The 18,636-nt window shown below is 43.4% G+C and overlaps 1 protein-coding gene across 3 annotated transcripts in view; it reads right to left on the reverse strand.

Moving 5' to 3' along the window:
- Window positions 1-854: 854 nt before the first annotated feature.
- LOC130297577 (probable carboxypeptidase X1) overlaps window positions 855-18,636 on the reverse strand; it is a 37,386-nt gene continuing 19,604 nt past the window's right edge. For all 3 annotated transcript variants that reach the window (XM_056550306.1, XM_056550227.1, XM_056550380.1), the window contains 9 exons: window positions 6,930-7,080; window positions 6,232-6,320; window positions 4,860-4,983; window positions 4,245-4,441; window positions 3,976-4,155; window positions 3,097-3,394; window positions 2,882-3,021; window positions 2,574-2,676; window positions 855-1,757 (listed from right to left, as the gene is read on the reverse strand). In XM_056550306.1, the coding sequence (XP_056406281.1) occupies window positions 1,498-1,757; window positions 2,574-2,676; window positions 2,882-3,021; window positions 3,097-3,394; window positions 3,976-4,155; window positions 4,245-4,441; window positions 4,860-4,983; window positions 6,232-6,320; window positions 6,930-7,080 (1,542 nt within the window). In that variant the 3' untranslated portion in view covers window positions 855-1,497. The remainder of the gene's footprint in view (window positions 1,758-2,573; window positions 2,677-2,881; window positions 3,022-3,096; window positions 3,395-3,975; window positions 4,156-4,244; window positions 4,442-4,859; window positions 4,984-6,231; window positions 6,321-6,929; window positions 7,081-18,636) is intronic.

Here is an 18,636-nt window from a genome sequence, read left to right on the forward strand (position 1 = left end):
TCCTGACGTCGAGCTCCAGTCCTCTCACTCAGCCATTGAGCCACCAATAGGGGGAGCTCACTACATACAAAACTTTACCAGCAGATTAACCCCATACAGTGCGGTGGCACTGCGGTCGTATATTGCTCCCTATCGGGCACTGTACATATTTTATTACTGAGTAACAGACACAGATTGAAGCAGAAATTTTATTATTGGCTCCTACTGATATCACTTGACTAGCAAGTATACAGAAATATATATCAATGCCAGCATCTCCTCCAAGAATACGTAGTAAACAATATTCCTGTACATGACTTGTTCTAGGCAGTTCCAGCCTGTCAGAACATCACATTCTAGATACTCACACGTCTGCCAGAGATTCATAGAGCATCTTAAAAGGGTACTCCGGCATTTAGACATCTTATCCCTTATCCAAAGGATTGTGGATAAGATGCCTGATCGCGGGGGGTCCCGCCGCTGGGGACCCCTGTGATCTTGCACGCCGCACCCTGTTAAAATCAGTCACCGGAGCATATTTGCTCCGGGTCTGATTACTGTCGATCACGAGACCGAAGCATTGTGACGTCACGTCTCCGCCCTCGTGTGACGACACGCTCAGCCCCCTCAATGCAAGCCTATGGGAGGGGGCGTGACAGCTGTCACGCCCCCTCCCATAGGCTTGCATTGAGGGGGCGGAGTGTGACGTCACAAGGGGGCGGAACCCTGACATCACAATGCTCCGGCCTCGTGATCGACAGTAATCAGACCCGGAGCGAATACGCTTCGGGGACTGATTTTAACAGCGGGACCCCCGTGATCAGGCATCTTATCCCCTATCCTTTTGGATAGGGGATAAGATGTCTAAGCGCCGGAGTACCCCTTTAAAGCCTAGCTTCAAGGCTGGACTGCCTTTCCAGGCTGCACAAACGTATGTAGTTCCTTTCTACCAGGAAAGGTGGAGAACATTGTAAAAATAATTTTGACGCTTCAGTAAAAAAATTAGCAAGAAAAAAAGGGAAAGTAAGGTCTGTAGGCTGATCATGAGGTTGGGCATTGTGGAGCAAATGGAGATAGGCTTAAAGATGGTTCAAAAAATACTAGGCCAATTAAAACCGTTTCCCAACATCATCTGGTGGACATCATCGCCACTTACGATGTGGAGAGAACACTCTTAGGGTCTCTTTCTACTGATGCATCTTCGAAGACGACATTTTACCAGATTGAAGTGTTTGGGACATTTTAGCCTTGAAAAGTCAACCCTATGCTGCAATCTCAGCTCTATTTAATATGACCTCCAGGACTTGATCCTCCTGACTTGCATTAAGCATATAGCAGCTTTTCTATGATAAATGTTTGAAACGGTTTTCCAGCATTCCCAGTTCTACAGTGGGAAAAATAAGACGTGAAGATTATATCAGTTGGAGGGAAAACTTGGATTTGTTATGTTGTCGGACTCAGCTCTTTCCTCTCCTTTTGTTTTGTGTTTTTTGTCGCTGGTTTGTGCTTTTCAGCTGTTCACTTGGGACTTGTAGACTTCAGCTTGCGGTTCCTCAATGCACGGAGACGTAACAGTAGCTCTTTGGGAAGCTTCTTTCCATTGGCCAACAGCTCCTTAAGGCGTTGCTTTGGAGTCTTGGAAATGTAGAAATCACAGATTGTAGGGCGGTCTTCATAGGAGACTCGGCAGGACTTAGTTGAGGGGTGATATCCCTCAGCTTTTGCTGTGACTTCATATTCTCCTGGGTTTAGAAGACGCCAGTAATCTCCATCAACAGCTAAAAGAGAATATAAAGTGTTATGAACTAGACCATAACGAATATAGAGGTAAATGGCATTTAGGGCACAGCGTAAAGGCTGCTTGTATGTCTTGAGGCAACACTCGGTGTGTCAATGGGAGTATAGTTTTGACTGACAGCGACATGACTAGAGGTTTGTAGACTACGAAAGACACTAAAAACCAGGCAGATGACAACTACAAGCCTGAGGTTTGGGATGCCTCTCTGTCCAAGAGAGACAAATCAGATGTCTGAGCACTGCTCGATTCATTCAGGGGACCCCAGGACTCCCATTTTGGTGAACAGTGGAGGTTCCAGCCTTTGAAATGGGTCCCAAGTTCTTATGTTTCTTGAGCTCCCTATTGATCAGACACTAAACACCTAGGCTAAGGTTAGGTGATGAGTGTCCTTTAAGATTTATGTCTGGGCCAATATTGGGTCATCGTGAACAGAGAGCACAGGACTCCTGATACTTATACATGACTGCCACCACAAGCTATGGGATGATGACATTAGCAGATATGGGGCACAAAGAAGAAACACCAGGCAAGAGCATCCATTAGTTCAGAATTGAGGAAAGAGGAATGGATACCAAGGAAGGTAGTCAGATATGAAGTACTAGGAGAATTTATGGGCCAGGCCACAATCCAGGGATTTTCAGCATTATAAGACCGGAACAGCTTAACATGCTACATGCTGATCTGCTGTCCGGAGTTATCAGTGGAAGGGGACTGCAGGACAGGTGAATCCAATCTCTTGTCTTCTGCATCTACATTGATTATATAGGCTATAGTGATACAGTGCATACACCCTTACCTGTACGGATATCATGGTTGAGACCATCCACCACTATGACAGCCTCAGGGACTCCTTGGTTGGTATCCTTGTCACGCACAACACCTTTTATCCCACGATGCACCTAAAAGAATGAATGAATGAATAACACATCCAAAAATCTTTATGAAGACATCAGGTCTTGGAGAGCTGATCTTTGCAGAGGCTTTGCAGGTCTTAATCAGAGTGTCCTTCACCCCCTTATAGTGTGCTCACAATGAGTTGTCTGGACCCTTTAGCCCCTTTTCCTAATTATTTGTATAGATTTATTCCAGGGTGTAGTTACGAACCTGCTCCATGTAGAGAAGCAGAGCCTCCTTGTTATTCTCCCACTCAGTAGGAAGTTCCACCTCATGAGGGAATTTATCGCAGGACAGCTCCACTGTTATTTCGAAGCAGTTGGTGTGAAGGTAGCTGAAGTCGTTCATACCTTAGTGGAGGAGAAGATATGGTTATACAGAGGAGAATAAGACAAATGTAATTGGGGATGAGGCATATTACTCACTTCCTGCCACCGTGTGCCAGTTTGCTCCATTGATGATGTTTCCGACCCTGATGAAGTTATCATAGTGGCAGATCCTGCGGTTGTCCTCGGCCATGACACGGTGACTGGTGGCATAGGCTGTGGCTAGCCAGCGGAACATGGCATCATCTGGTGTAGGGGTCAGTTCCTTGGCCATCCAGTAGGAGCGAGCCATGTCAAATGGATAGGACACCACAAGCTCTCCACCATGCATATTGGCACTGAGGACAAATGGTATTTTCTGCATCCAGTCAATGATGGCGCGGGTCTCTGGAGCCACCTGAAATCCAGAGAATACAGTAATAATTGTGTAGGTGCAGCTAGGGAACAGATGTTCTTAAAACATTTTTATAATATATATATATGTCTGGGGAAATGTTAAATGTTCAGATGGAAATACCCCTTTAAGGGGTTGGTTGATCCCAAATTACAGCTTATTACTTCAGAGCTGTGTTCGCATATCTACTGATTATTAAAAACAGCCAACAAGCTTGTGGGCAGACACAGCTTAGCTAAGCGCTTGTGCCCCTGACCCACTCCTGGGAATGCTGGGTCATTTCCGCTCTAAAGCCTGGAGAAATGTGAATGCAGCTCTAGAGTATAAAACACAGAACAAGTCTAGTAATGTATTTGCAGTGTTAATCACTGTTAATGGCCTTACAGGTATCGCCATGCTGACCCCTGTCCACATTCCTTATTAAGTTTTCAATGGGTCATGGCTCTAAAGAAGTGGCAAACTAGGTGGGAACATTCCTTACAAAGATAGCTATTCATTGAAATGCACGTAATGTAAAAGTTTTAAATTAACTCCTCTTTGACTTTTTTTTAAGCCTTAGGATACTTTAGCCTCTGGTTACTTACTGTTGCATTTTCCATGGTGTAGTACTCAGGGATTGGTAGGTAATGATTGGGGTAGTGCTCCGGGACCTGATCATTGTCTTCTGCTTCCCACAGTGGGGTGTTCAGATCAGCAAAGTTATGGTTTAAATCGAGTCCTTGGTAATTCCAGCGGCCGATGCCCCAGCCTGACAACTCGGAGCCCTAATGAAGAAGAAGACAGCTCTATCAGTGCCATGCACAGTGTTACAGAGAGGGGTCTGCGGTGAGGTAGAGTAGAGAAGGTACAGTACCAGTTTGTAGGCCATTTCATATCCATCTGGGTTCATAGAGGGCAGGAGATGTATTCGAGTCTCTGTAATAAGTCTCATGACTCTTGGGTTTTCCTTCTTGTACTCCTGACACAGATATTCCATAAGGTTCAACATCAGCTCTCGACCCACCACCTCATTGCCGTGCATCCCGGCCACATAGCGAAACTCGGGCTCCCCTTTAATATATAAAACCTTGTTACTATTAGTTATATGTTACAGTTACAGCTGTCATACATTGGTCAATGTCCCCCGACCTAACCAGGAGATCTGCAACAATAGTCAACTCTGTCTGTGTTTGCAACATTTTGTTGTCCCTCAATCAGATATGACTGATAAATGGATATCCCAATTTAAAAAGCTACCACAACATGGAGCCCTATGGCCGGCAGTTTGGGATCTATATTCAAGAGGTCATTGTTATGGGGCACTGTGGAATGTCACTGTTGTGTGGTCAGTGTGAATTGCACATGCATCATGGGGCACTGTAAATTGTTATTGGTCACTGACTATGACTGGCAGAGACTCCTGCATGCATTCCCTTTACTGAAATAAGTTAGGACGACAATAGTAATTTATCATGTGACCTTGTCCTACCCAGCTCGTGCTGTCCTGGGTTGTCTGATATCTCCATCACATACATCTTGAGCCCAAGGTAGCTCTTGCCGATGCTGTAGACACGCGTGATATTTGGACAGTCCTCATTGACCCTCTTCATCAGCTGAAAAGCAAATTAAATCCATATCAAACCAGATGAAAAGAAAATTAAATCCATATCAAATCCCCCATGGACCATTAGATAACGGACAATTCCAGACTTGATTAGCTGACAGTCCAACACTTTTTATAGTCGTTGGGCTAACTTTTTTGACTAAAATGCCATTACAGTCTGAAGTTTCTGGTGAGGTTGAGTAAGATCGGAGGTTATCAACCTGCAGACCACATCTGATTCCTACGGCCAGATTAAAGTGGGTTGCACAGAATAAAAAAGAAAAAAATACATGGTCCCTTTCTTCCAAAAAACAGCACCACACCTGTTCGCTAAAGTACCACACACAACCAGTGGACGAGTGCAGGGATGTGGAAATCCTATCGCCTGATGCCCAGGACATGTAGTTCCGGGTGCCGGGCAGGTGAATTTTTCAGGCCTTTTTCCCTGCTTCGGGCAAGCAAGGCTGGACCTACAACCCCATATGATTAATACAGCAGCACTCAGGGTGTATGGAGCGGGCTTCTGACTCGAGCCCGCTCCATAGCAGCCGCTAATAGCATGCGTCTATTATCCTTTTAGACCTTTTCACCATCCCTGGTGGTCTAGTGAGGTGGATCGCAAACAGCAGATTACTGCCCAAAAATGAGCCCTCATAGAGCCCAGTTAACGGAAAAATAAAAATGTTATGGGGTCAGGAGATTTTTTAAAAAGTAAAAAAAAATAAAAAATGTAATTGGTAAAACCTGACAAAAACACTACAAATTCAGTATTGCTGTAATCAGTATCAAAATAACATGGAAGTTTGACCACAAGGCAAATGGCATAAAAAAGAAAAACCCCACATTTGCAAACTTGCATTTTTTTTTCAATTTCACCTCACAAATATTTTTTGTTTTGTTTAGGAGCCTAATTTATGGAAAAATGAAAGGTGTCATTACAAATTACAATTAGTCCCGCAAAAAACAAGCCCTTAAATGGGGCTGTAGATGGAAAAATAAGAGTTATGGCTATTATAGGGTGAGGAGGAAAAAAAAAACAAAAGTGCAAAAACTGAATAAATAAATAAACTAATAAAGACTTTTTATGTTGAAATTATTTGTTGTACCAGGACGAGTAGATTTTCATGAGGGACAAGTAGATTGTGCTCTGGTAGTTCCTTGGACAAGGAGTTTTTTTTAACCCTGAGGTGTGGTGCTTTTTTTTTTTTTTTAAAACCCTTCCTATAACATCAGAAATTTTTGTATCAATGATAGTCACCTTACGCATCTCCTTGTAGTTGTGGTGTTTAAACTCTAGCTTGTCGGTCGGCTGTGGTGCCTGTTCCCACATGAAAACAGTGTTTGGATCTGTGGGGGGAAAAAAAGCCACATTCTCACATTAACCAGAATCCTCGACCAGCTGCCACCTCCTCGTGTTACTGACAACTAAGGTTTTAGTTTCTGGGTCTACTTACTTTCCAGGGAAAGTTTTTATTTTGTTTTTTTTTTCACAAAGATTTTAGTCCATGGAAACATTTTTTCCCATAATTTTGAAGAACATAATACAATTTTTTATTCATGTCACCCTTACAAAATTTGAATTTGGTTCCTTAAATGGAAATTCGACGGTGTTTATAAGCAAGTAGCATTCCACAGGGTCAACCTACAAATTCATTCCTCACCAGGCTACAATCCAATGGTATGTTCGAAGAATAAAAAATACTTTTTTAGTCTACTTGCACTTTTAAATCCACTTTAATGCCCTGCTGAGACCCTGAGGTGACTTAATGGGCAGCAATAGTGACTGCAATAGTCACTGTGACCCTCAAGAAAACAATGGAGTCCATAGAAGCTAAATCCTTCCCAGTAGAGCAGTTCTCTCCAGTAGTTATAGAGGTCTTATTTTTTTGTTGGGTATGTGAAGGAGAAGAAAGAAGTTCTTGTAGTTGTCAGAAGATACCTGAAGTGAACACACACCTGGAAGAGGGCATCCCAGAATCTCTGCTCTCAAGCAGATGGTACCATTTTCGAACCAAGTCTGTGGGTTAATCCTGATGTATCGTCCAACCATTGGGGTGGGCAGTTTGTTCAGCACTGGGGTGTCAGGGTCCTTATTGGCTTTAAAAATCTAGGAAGATGAAGACAAGGCATAAACAAGACGAAAGGATGATGGCAAGATGTTAAAATATAAGATATCAAGAAGGTAAGACAATTACAAGAAGGCAAGATGATACCATGAAGAAGATAGGATATAAACAAGAAGGTTAGACAATAAGAAGACAAGATTAAAACAGGAGCAATACAAGAAGAAGGCTAGACAATAAAATGAAGACAAGATGAAAACAGGAGGAATACTCGATCATAACAAGAAGGCAACACAATAATAGGAAGATAAGACAATAACAAGAACAGAAAATTATAACAAGAAGATGAGATAACAAGAAGACTATAAGACAATAACGAGACACTAACGAGATGTTTTTTTACAAGATCATATCATTTGTATTAATGCCAAACTGAAGCAATTAAATGGGCTTGTGTAGAAGAGACTCTAGATCAATTTGTGTCCATCTGTCTTCACCATTGGTGGTTTGGAGATGTACAGGGCTTTTCTACATACAACCCTATATTAGCACAGGAGGGAAAGAAGAATTGGCCTTCCTCTACTGTATCTCCTACAAGGGTAAAATGAACTTGACTCACTTGTTCCTGGAATGTAGGACGGATATTACTTGTTTTTAAAATGGCAGATAGAAGGAATACGCAGTGTACTGAAGACTGAAACTTTTGTAGGATTGTAAGTGACAGGTCTTGAGACTTTACATGTGAGCATTTAAGAAAGGGGGTACAACTAGGGAACAGTAAGTGCCCCATGTGGCTCTAGCACAGGGATAGGAGTTAATTTAACGGATCTCAACCCAAGAGAACAGAAGGTAGGCAAGACGACACTGGCCTGTGGAGCTAGGATGTGAGGGAAGAGATGAGGTGGTCTCACATTATTAGGTGGGAAGTAAGAGCAATGCATTAGGAAAACTTGAGGAAAGGTACAAGTAAATTGACAGGTGGGCTGTAAGAGGTAAAGGAGTCCCTGGATTTAGCACTATGTCATTGTAATGTACTTAGACCTCATAGTCATCTGTCATCATGATAATCACTGCCTGGAGTCTGGCTAAAGTACAGTTTTTGTGTTTTTTTTTTTCCTTTCAGCATATTTTTCAACAAAGCATTCCCCATATAGGTCAGGGGGTATGATGACTACACACTCTATCAGCACTACTTCCCATAAAGCTCATTCTATCAAGATAATTGATACCAGTACAATCCAAAAGATAAAAAAATACAGAAGATAAAAAAATGTTAATCAAGTCTGCTGGGCCGTACACAGTGTGATGGTACAGCATGATCTAATGAGGGGGTGTCAGGCCCAAGGCCTGATTATTAAAATCCTATATGTGTATTATAAATTATAACTGTGTGTTATGTATTCAGACTGTGGGTTTGTGTATTGCATTTTATTGGGGGGTCTGGCTGTTTGTTTACATCTCCTTTGAAGTCAAAGGCTCTTTTGAAGCAGCAGGAAGTCATGCACTCTGGTCCCATCATATAATCAACCAGATAAGAGGGCCAGGAACAGAGATGCCCCCCTGGTGGGATCAGAGGGGAGGGGGGAATGGAGTCTCCCTCCAAAAAGGCAGATATATAATATTTAACAATGCTAGACTCAGGTTGTTCAATGCTGTGCAACAAGCTGACAAGACCATCCTAAGAACAGCTGGAACTCACTCTCATGGACTGCTATATCATCATGCTGTAAGAACTTCATCTTTTGTTTTCTGAACTTGCCTTGCAAAACTCTTTTATATATTTTTATACCTGTATGTCATTTGTTTCTGTATTTTTATATAGTCAGCACTGTGATACCTTTTATCAGATTAAATGTTTAATTAATCAGCTCTATTCTTTGATCACTAAATATATGAGCTCACCTTTCTGAAGGCAGCTCTGGTGGAAACACGTTTATCTAAGGGTTAATTTGGTGACTTGCTGGGACTAGTAGTGGATACCCAGAGGTCTTTAACCCTTGCACCATTACACTCTCTCTAATGTCTTGCCCTGACCGATAGAGTGTGATCGTGACAGGGGGTATGCGAACCGCCAGTTATAGAGGAACAAATACCTATTGGCAACTCCTTTGGCCCCTGTTGTATCCTTAATATTCTTTTTCGTTGCTTGCAGCCCAGACTACAACTCCCAGACATCAGTGCATCTTTGTGTAATGGCTGCCAGCCAATTGCTTTGACTATCTGTGTGCATGCTGTGTTGTTGTCAGCAGCACACACTACATGTATTTTCTTTCAAACTATCCTTCCCCCCCAGCAATAAATCATGCTATGCTCTGAATGGCAGCAGTCGGTGATAAAATCAGTGATAAGATCTACAGCAGGAAAAGAGCAGCGTTATGTGCTAAGGTGTGACTTATAATCTTCATTGGGCTTCTCTCACGGCAAGCTCCTCACACAGGGAGGGGAGCTGTGACTGTAAAGCCAGAAATCACGTAATGTTTGTCGTTGCAAGACAAGCAGAATCTGAATATGATGTCTTTCTTTCATTCCCTGCATGGAAGTGACAGCTGAAAGAGGGAAACTTCTGTATATAGCTAATGAAATATATTTAGACAAATAAATAGGTTGGTGAGAGGGAAAGGATGGGCTATGGGTTTAGTTCCCCGGAGTACCCATTTAATGGGTTGATATGACTTCCATTGTCTGGAGTAAAGTGTCTCATCATGTGACTGGTTCGGATGCCAGTGTAAGTTGTAAACATCACTCATTACCAATACGGTACCCGGCAGAAACATTACCACCAACATTTCTTGAGATACACAATAATATTAGTATTGACAAGGAAGATGACAGTAGCAGCATATGCACTAATGTTCACTTTTGGCTGCCTATTCCTGAATTAATTCTTGCTGTAGTACACAGGTCCCGAAAGTGAGTGATGGGACATCTTCAGGAGTTATAACTAGGAAATATTATGTTCATTACTCTAGCTCTGTACCTAAATACGTTAGGCAAGGTAGAAAGGCTTCTTGGTGCTCCCTGGCTCCACATGCCCTGTAGGCCACTTTTTCGAGCTACGCACCCAACTACATCCCTACTACACCAGAATCATCCATCACAAGTGTTTCCTGGAAAACCCTGCAAGTGTAGTAACATAAGAACAACGCAAACTTAAGAGATAGAGGCAAGATGTAACCAATAGAACAAGGTTTTCATTACTCAGGAGCCATCATTTAGCCACTGACCATGTTATAGCCGCAATGTGTAGAACCGCACAAACGCTGTCCCTGAATGATAACCAAGATGGCTGCCACTATGTCTGTCATCCTGAATTATCTAGGTTTATCATATATGCGAAAGGATGCATATTTACATTATGTGAGAGGGTTGCCACTTAGAACCCTAGAGAAGCTGGGATATAACTCTATAGGGTCCTTCCATGAACAGATATCACAATCCAGTGGCATACATTGAAGAATAGCAAATATTGAAATGTTATGGTGCCTTCTGTTATAGTGTTTGAATCTGCCCCTAAAAGGGTCTGGTGTTTATTTACCGCTGCTTTCCATGACCCATTGGTATATACCCTCCTCCATTAATTTGTTGAGAATGCAATTTCGTAGAGAGAGGAGTTCTGCACAGTTTCTTACCAATGGAAAAAGGGAAAAAATGGGACTAACCAGGACATGGCCCACCCTCTCTCCAGAGACCCCATAGCAGCCGCATAGTCTGTCAATATGGTACCTATGCTCTTTTCACAATTGGGTGACTATTACTGGCCGGGCACTCAGGGGTTAATGTTCCCAGTCTCCTTTCTGGCCAATATCAGCAGGAGATCTAATGCTTTTGGCCGCTTCACAAGTTTTCATTCCAGGAACGGGAAATATTCCAAAAAAAAGTACCCACACCGAGGAGCCGCTGAGACCAGAGCAAACATAGCGAGGAGAGGGATTATGTGCCTTCAAAACCAGGAGCTAAACGTGAGCGTGGATCATCCTATGAAGGGCCGAAGACCACATAAAAGGCCTCCATCTTCCCTTAAAGGGGAAGAGAAGGTGTCACTTTGTATTACTACTCCTGGCACCTATTCCGGAATCTCTGCACTTAGCAAACGTTCAGCTAATAAACATTTCTTAATCTCATATCAGGGATTTGTGGATATGTCATGAAATAATAAAGCCAGTGACATCTCCAAGTCCACAATTTCTGCCATGGGACGGAGAAAACTGGGTTTCTATAAGGGTACAATGCAAATCTGTGGCAAATCTATTCCTGACTGAAGGCAACATAGAAAAAAGCCTTATATCACAGTAAAATAATGTTATTTAGAGCTTACTGCTTCTTTAAGGAGATTCTTAATCACCAGATTCATCTCTCATTTCTTGAGCGTTCAGTTCTATAAATGTTTTACAGCTCAATATAATGGAGTCCTGGAAAGAATCACGGCCGCCAGGTGACTGGGGCCCTGGAGCTGACCCAGCAGCTGACTCACTGTGTGTTACATGCTGTACTGATATCCTGCCATTGTAGCTATGGGGAATTAATACATATATGTTCCATTACATACATGTTTCATTGCATACGTGTTATACCCTTGAGGGCCCCTGTATCGCTGTTAGTCTGAGGACAGACTCAGAATCACAACAGATCACAATTCCTAAAGTTGGGTCCATACTAAGAGGCAACCAAACATCTGCTATAGAGTCCATGGTTTTCTCCTTCCCATGGACTGTGTCCACCATTCACCCAACATACAGGAGAAAAAGATGATACTGTACCCCTCTACTGCAAGGGATTAGGAGAGGATGGGTAGAGGGAAGAAGAGCTATGCTTCATTTGTTCATGATTGTAAGCTGTTATTTTAAAAGGAATCAATAAAGCCTGTGATTTTATCTACCTGTCTGACAAGCGCTGGATCATTCCTCCGATTGCATTACTGTTATAAGGTCAGACTGGTTCACCAAGGATTCTTCAGCATGAAAATGGAGTCCTTTCCCAACAATAGGGCCAATGAGGTTCAGTGGTGGACAGCCTTATTTGAAACAGACAGGGGAGCTGACACCTGCCACTCGGGGGGTCTAATCCATCCTTATTGATCAAAAATATTCAGCCCTTGTACGGGGTCCATAGCCCTCCTGTGCCCTATGAGATGCCATGAGCTGGGATGATTTTATTGTGTAGAGCATGTATAGAGATGGTGATATATATCATGTTGGGATCCATGGACCTCCTGCACCCTATGAGATGTCATGAGCTGGGATGACCTATTTGTATAGATCATGTATATAGATGATGAAACATGGCAGCCGATGACATCACTAGATCAGGGCCCTCATTCCGGGATCCATAGACCTGCATACTATAAGACACCATGATCTCATCACACTATGGAATGACTTAATTGTGCATTTAGTGTTTATAAAAATATGGCAGCTGATGAAGTTATTGGATCTCGACCCAGGGACTCCAGTTTCCACTGTACACAAGAACTTACTATGTATAAGGCTATCCCATGTCCTATGTATTGCCTATAGTATAACCTCAGACATAGTTTATGATGCGGCTGTCCTCTCATGCCAGGTTTTGGTTTACACGGCAGTTCAGACTCTCATGAGACCATCCTCATTATCATCCCTTGTGTTCCTGGATGTCACAAGTCTACATTTAATACGTTGAGTTTATATTACGGGAGACTGGAACGTATCCCAGATGTGCAAACCCTGCAGAAAGAAGAAGGGATGGCAGTCACGGGCAAAGGGCTGCCAATGAAAGCTCCTGCCCCCAAGTTGTGCTCCAGAATAACCTCATCACCAGCCAGGAAAGCACTGAAAGAGCCATTGACTTCAAGAATACAGGTGACCCTGGTTATATAACAGTACGGGATATACTGTACATCACCTAACCTTATAGATACAGGGATAGAACCTCACACGAGCATGGAGTATTTAAAAGATGAATGCCCATGTCCAGTTTGTTGTTCAGTTGGCATATAGGTGGTAAAGACAGCTGCTATGGGGTTCTTGGAGTGAGGGGCCCCCAGCCCTGGTTTGTTCCATCCCTGAGTATTCAGAATCTGTCAGGACTCCCCTCTCCTTCGTGGTTAGTTAGTAAGGGGTAAAGAGTTGGCTGAGGATCATGAAAGGGGCACGGAAACAGCAGACCTTCTTGTGTAGGAGGCCAAGACTTGAAACCATAATGGGGGAGCCAATTGGATCTTCGTTATGGGGCCCCCTCACGTTTACAGCACTGTGCACAGACAATCTTAAATCATCTGTGGCTGGGACTAGACGTGAACTGTGAGACAGCTTCAGTTGAAACTGGAAAATTCTGGCAACCTCGGTTTACATTGATTTATTTCACCCACGTAGTTTGAAAGCTGCCATAGTTACAGTCTATAGGAATACATTAAGATGCATGAAAGTCTAAGGAACACACAATAAAATGCAACAGAATATCATGGGAAGCCTATGAATCGCATGACCGCAACCTGCAGCCCCGAGCCCACTGGTCCTCAACGGGTCTCCTGTGTTCTATTAATTATGTAACATGTATATACATGTATATCGCCTGCCAAACCATCATCCCCATCATCCACAACTTCTGTATTTATACGTTGACTCTAGGCAGATTTACTATTTGTGTAAGTCTTGTAAACGAATTACATTAGAAGTTTGACATCTGTAAGATATTATGTGCCTTCAGGGACTCCTTAATTTCACAGGAAGAGGATGCCGGATACCACACAAAAACTCTATATCCATGTGATCAGTCAAAATACACTGAATGTCCCATTAATAAAAGATCGTGTTACCGTTTCGAGATTAGACCTGTGATACTGGAGCGCAGCATAAAACCCAGTGATCTCTTTTCTGTGTATAGGTCTATCAGTGTGAATTCACTTTAGAATCCAATGAGAGAAGGTGTGATCAAGGAGAAATAATTATCAAAAGGGGATCCTGAGGATGGAAACAGCTTGAAAGGGGTCAGAGGAGAATATCAGGATTCGTTCTGATGAATAGGCAGAGCACAGTCAGGAAACTGCTGCTAAATACAACGCTGGTGTCCGACTTATGTGTTCGAACGTTCTTTGGCATGCAATGGCTATAATAGCAGATGGCCAGCTCCAGAGCCATTGTTTCTAAGGAAACAGAAAGACGAAACTCCAGGGGGCAAGAACAAAAACTATATCTCTGTGGAGAAACATGGCCTGATCAGATGGATCTACATCTCTGTAAAGAAATATGGCCTGGTCAGATGGATCCAGATCTCCGTGGAGAAACATGGTCTGGTCAGATGGATCCAGATCTCTGTGGAGAAACATGGCCTGGTCAGATGGATCGAGATCTCTGTGAAGAAACATGGCCTGGTCAGATGGATCCAGATCATGGCCTGTCAGATGGATCCAGATCTCTGTGGAGAAACATGGCCTGATCAGATGGATCTACATCTCTGTAAAGAAATATGGCCTGGTCAGATGGATCCAGATCTCTGTGGAGAAACATGGTCTGGTCAGATGGATCCAGATCTCTGTGGAGAAATATGACCTGGTCAGATGGATCGAGATCTCTGTGGAGAAACATGGCCTGGTCAGATGGATCGAGATCTCTGTGAAGAAACATGGCCTGGTCAGATGTATCCAGATCATGGCCTGTCAGATGGATCTAGATCTCTGTGGAGAAACATGGCCTGGTCAGATGGATCCAGATCTCTGTGGAGAAACATGGTCTAGTCAGATGGATCTAGATCTCTGTGGAGAAATATGACCTGGTCAGATGGATCCAGATCTCTGTGGAGAAACATGGCCTGGTCAGATGGATCCAGATAATGGCCTGTCAGATGGATCTAGATCTCTGTGAAGAAATATGGCCTGGTCAGATGGATCCAGATCTCTATGGAGAAACATGGCCTGGTCAGATGGATCCAGATCTCTGTAGAAAAACAAGGCCTGGTCAGATGGAGCCAGATCTATAGGACACCATGCTCGTGAGAGGGACAAAAATTGGCATAAGCTGCATGAATCGATTAACCCTTCCAGTCAGGTGTGAACAGTTTAGGCTGGTGGGGAAGACATAATGGTGCAGGAAATGTTTTCTTGGCATACTCTGGCTCCTCTCATACAGGGGTAGGAAGACAATGTAATAGAGCAGCAGGAAATGCTAGCAGAATGCTTGGATGTATAGGGAGAGGTATAAGCAGTAGAAAGAGAGAAGTGCTCATGCCGCTGTACAGAACACTGGTGAGACCTCACTTAGTATTGTGCGCAGTACTGGAGGCCGTATCTCCAGAAGGATATAGATACTCTAGAGAGAGTTCAGAGAAGATACTAAACTAGTACATGGATTGCAGGATAAAACTTACCAGGAAAGGTTAAAGGACCTTAACATGTATAGAAGAAAGAAGAGACAGAGGGAGATGATAGAGACTTTTATATACATAAAGGGAATCAACACAGTAAAGGAGGAGATTTAAAAGAAAAAAAACTATCACAAGAGGACATAGTTTTAAATTAGAAGGGCAAAGGTTCAAACGTAATATCAGGAAGTATTACTTTACTGAGAGAGTAGTGGATGCATGGATTAGCCTTCCTGCAGAAGTGGTCGCTGCAAATACAGTGAAGGAGGTTAAGCATGCATGGCATAGATATAAGGATATCCTTCATATAAGATAGGGATAGGCATAAGGCTATCCTTCATATAAGATAGGGATAGGCATAAGGCTATCCTTCATATAAGATAGGGATAGGTATAAGGCTATTCTTCATATAAGATAGGGATAGGCATAAGGAAGGCTATCCTTCATATAAGATAGGGATAGGTATAAGGCGATCCTTCATATAAGATAGGGATAGGCATAAGGCTATCCTTCATATAAGATAGGGATAGGCATAAGGCTATCCTTCATATAAGATAGGGATAGGCATAAGGAAGGCTATCCTTCATATAAGAAAGGGATAGGTATAAGGCTATCCTTCATATAAGATAGGGATAGGTATAAGGCTATCCTTCATATAAGATAGGGATAGGTATAAGGCTATCCTTCATATAAGATAGAGATAAGGCTATCCTTCATATAAGATAGGGATAGGTATAAGGAAGGCTATTCTTCATATAAGATAGGGATAGGTATAAGGCTATCCTTCATATAAGATAGAGATAAGGATATCCTTCATATAAGATAGGGATAAGGCTATCCTTCATATAAGAAAGGGATAGGTATAAGGCTATCCTTCATATAAGATAGAGATAAGGATATCCTTCATATAAGATAGGGATAGGCATAAGGTTATCCTTCATATAAGATAGGGTCAGGGACTATTGATAGGATTCAGATTATTGGGCAGACTAGATCGGCCAAATGGTTCTTATCTGCCGACACATTCTATGTTTCTATGTGGGCAGACGTTTTAAAAGCAGGGCTTATTTAACTCTTCCCCTCACTATGACTATAGGTAAAACATGGGTGGGAATATCTTAACGTTAATTGTCTTTTAAGCAAGGGTAGGAGCTCTGCTCATTTTAGAGACTGTGAGAAACGGCTGCTATAAGCAGCCAGGACTTACCTCTGATGTTGGGCAGTGCGGATCATGACATTGCCCGGCATTAACCCTTAAGATCCTGGGATCAAATTTGATACTGGGATCTAAAAGGTAATATTGCTGGAGTCGGTGAGTTCTGGGGGTGCTGATCAAGTCCTCCACAGGGCAATCGCGGAGTCTCGATCAGGTGGGATGGCACTAATAAAATATAACGTTATTGAAACCACACTGTGAATGTCGTTAATGTAAGAAAATACCAAATTCCATTTTATATACCAGAATGTGCCCACCCAGTGGTTAGACATGGCACATGGGCACCATCTTCATTGTTGCACCCAACCTGGGGACCATCTCCCCCAGAATGGGGGAGCACTTCTAGGAGTTTATGTCTGCTCTGGATATAACAAGCCACACAGAGAAAACTGTGGAGTCAAACAGAAATCTAAATAACCCGGAGCTGAGGAGAGCAGGAGATCTGATGCCAGGGAACCGGCCCAAGTCACCGCACGGCCAATCCTCCCATCACAAACATGTCCTGAATAGTCAGCGCTCCGCCAACACTGGATTGGAAGCAGAGCTGAGTGCATACAGGGCTCTGGAGGTACTATGATAGTAATGTGACCTACATATGGTCAGACTATGGTAACATTACTGGACATAGATGTATAGAAGTAATATAAACCCAATTCAAGTTATAAATGCAAAATACCAGAAAAACAACTGAGGTTCACTCCACCAGGAAACCAAACTCATATCATCCATAACGAAGAACATAACAATATGAGATAGTATAAATCCCAGATGTCTATGTCAGTGATACACGACCATATGTCATAGTACAGTGGTCCCTTAACATACGATGGTAATCCGTTCCAAATGGACCATTGTTTGTTGAAACCATCGTATGTTGAGGGATCCGTGCAATGTAAAGTATAGGACAGTGGTCTACAACCTGCAGACCTCAAGATGTTGCAAAACTACAACACCCAGCATGCCCGGACAGCCAACGGCTGTCCGGGCATGCTGGGAGTTGTAGTTTTGCAACATCTGGAGGTCGGCAGGTTGAAGACCACTGGTATAGGAAGTTGTACTCACCTGTCCCCGCCGCTCCGGACCGTCACCGCTCGTCACCGCTGCCCTTGATGTCGCCTTCCATCACTGTCGCCGCGTCCCCTGGGTGTTCCCGACGCACCGGTAAGGCCTCTGCTTCCCCAGCATCTTCTCTCTCCGTCGCCGCCATCACGTTGCTACGCACGCCGCTCCTATTGGATGACCGGATGGCGCGCGCAGCTACGTGATGACGACGATGGAGAGCACCGACGATGCAGAGGATCCCGAAAAGGAGCCCCGAGGACAGGTAGGGGACCTTCACCGGAGCACACGGGCACCGTGAACGTCTATCCGGTGACAGCTGAAGCAGTCTGCGCAGCCGGATAGCCGTTTATGCGATGTCCCCGACATAGAAAAGCATCGTATGTTGAAATGATCGTATGTCGGGGCCATCGTAGGTCGGGGGGTGACTGTATTTGCCTTACTGTATTGAGTTATTTTTATTGTAGCATTATTTATTTTAGATTATTAGTTTATGACCACACTGCAGAACTGTTTTTACTTGGATTCGGCCGGACTGCATTGCTATTAGGTGGTATACATCTGCACTGTCCTACCGCCGATGTCCACAGTGTGAACAAGCCCTAAAAATTAATTTTAATTTTGGCCTCATTGTCCTGTATTTCCTGGTTGTACTTGATCATTGTCCTCTAACCCAGCCTACTCCCCTCCCACAGCATGTTCCATGTTCAGAGCTGCTGCAGAACCTCTCATTTCCCAGCAGACAATCAGTGAGGTTGTCTCACCTGCATTCATACCCTGTCTGCTCCTCTGCCTGTGGCATTGTTCAGCACAAGGAAGTACACTGTAATCCCATCTCATTCTTCCAGGGAGATGGTGATGTAGCTGGAGGGGCTGTTCAGAGGTGACAACATCACCAAGAGGGCGGGGCTAGAGCTCAGAGACAATACCCAGCCATGCCTCCTAAAACAGCAGAGGATTATTCATCATTTCAGGAGAGGATAAGGAGCCAGGG

This window comes from Hyla sarda, chromosome 1, assembly GCF_029499605.1.
Source record: "Hyla sarda isolate aHylSar1 chromosome 1, aHylSar1.hap1, whole genome shotgun sequence".
Taxonomy (NCBI): domain Eukaryota; kingdom Metazoa; phylum Chordata; class Amphibia; order Anura; family Hylidae; genus Hyla; species Hyla sarda.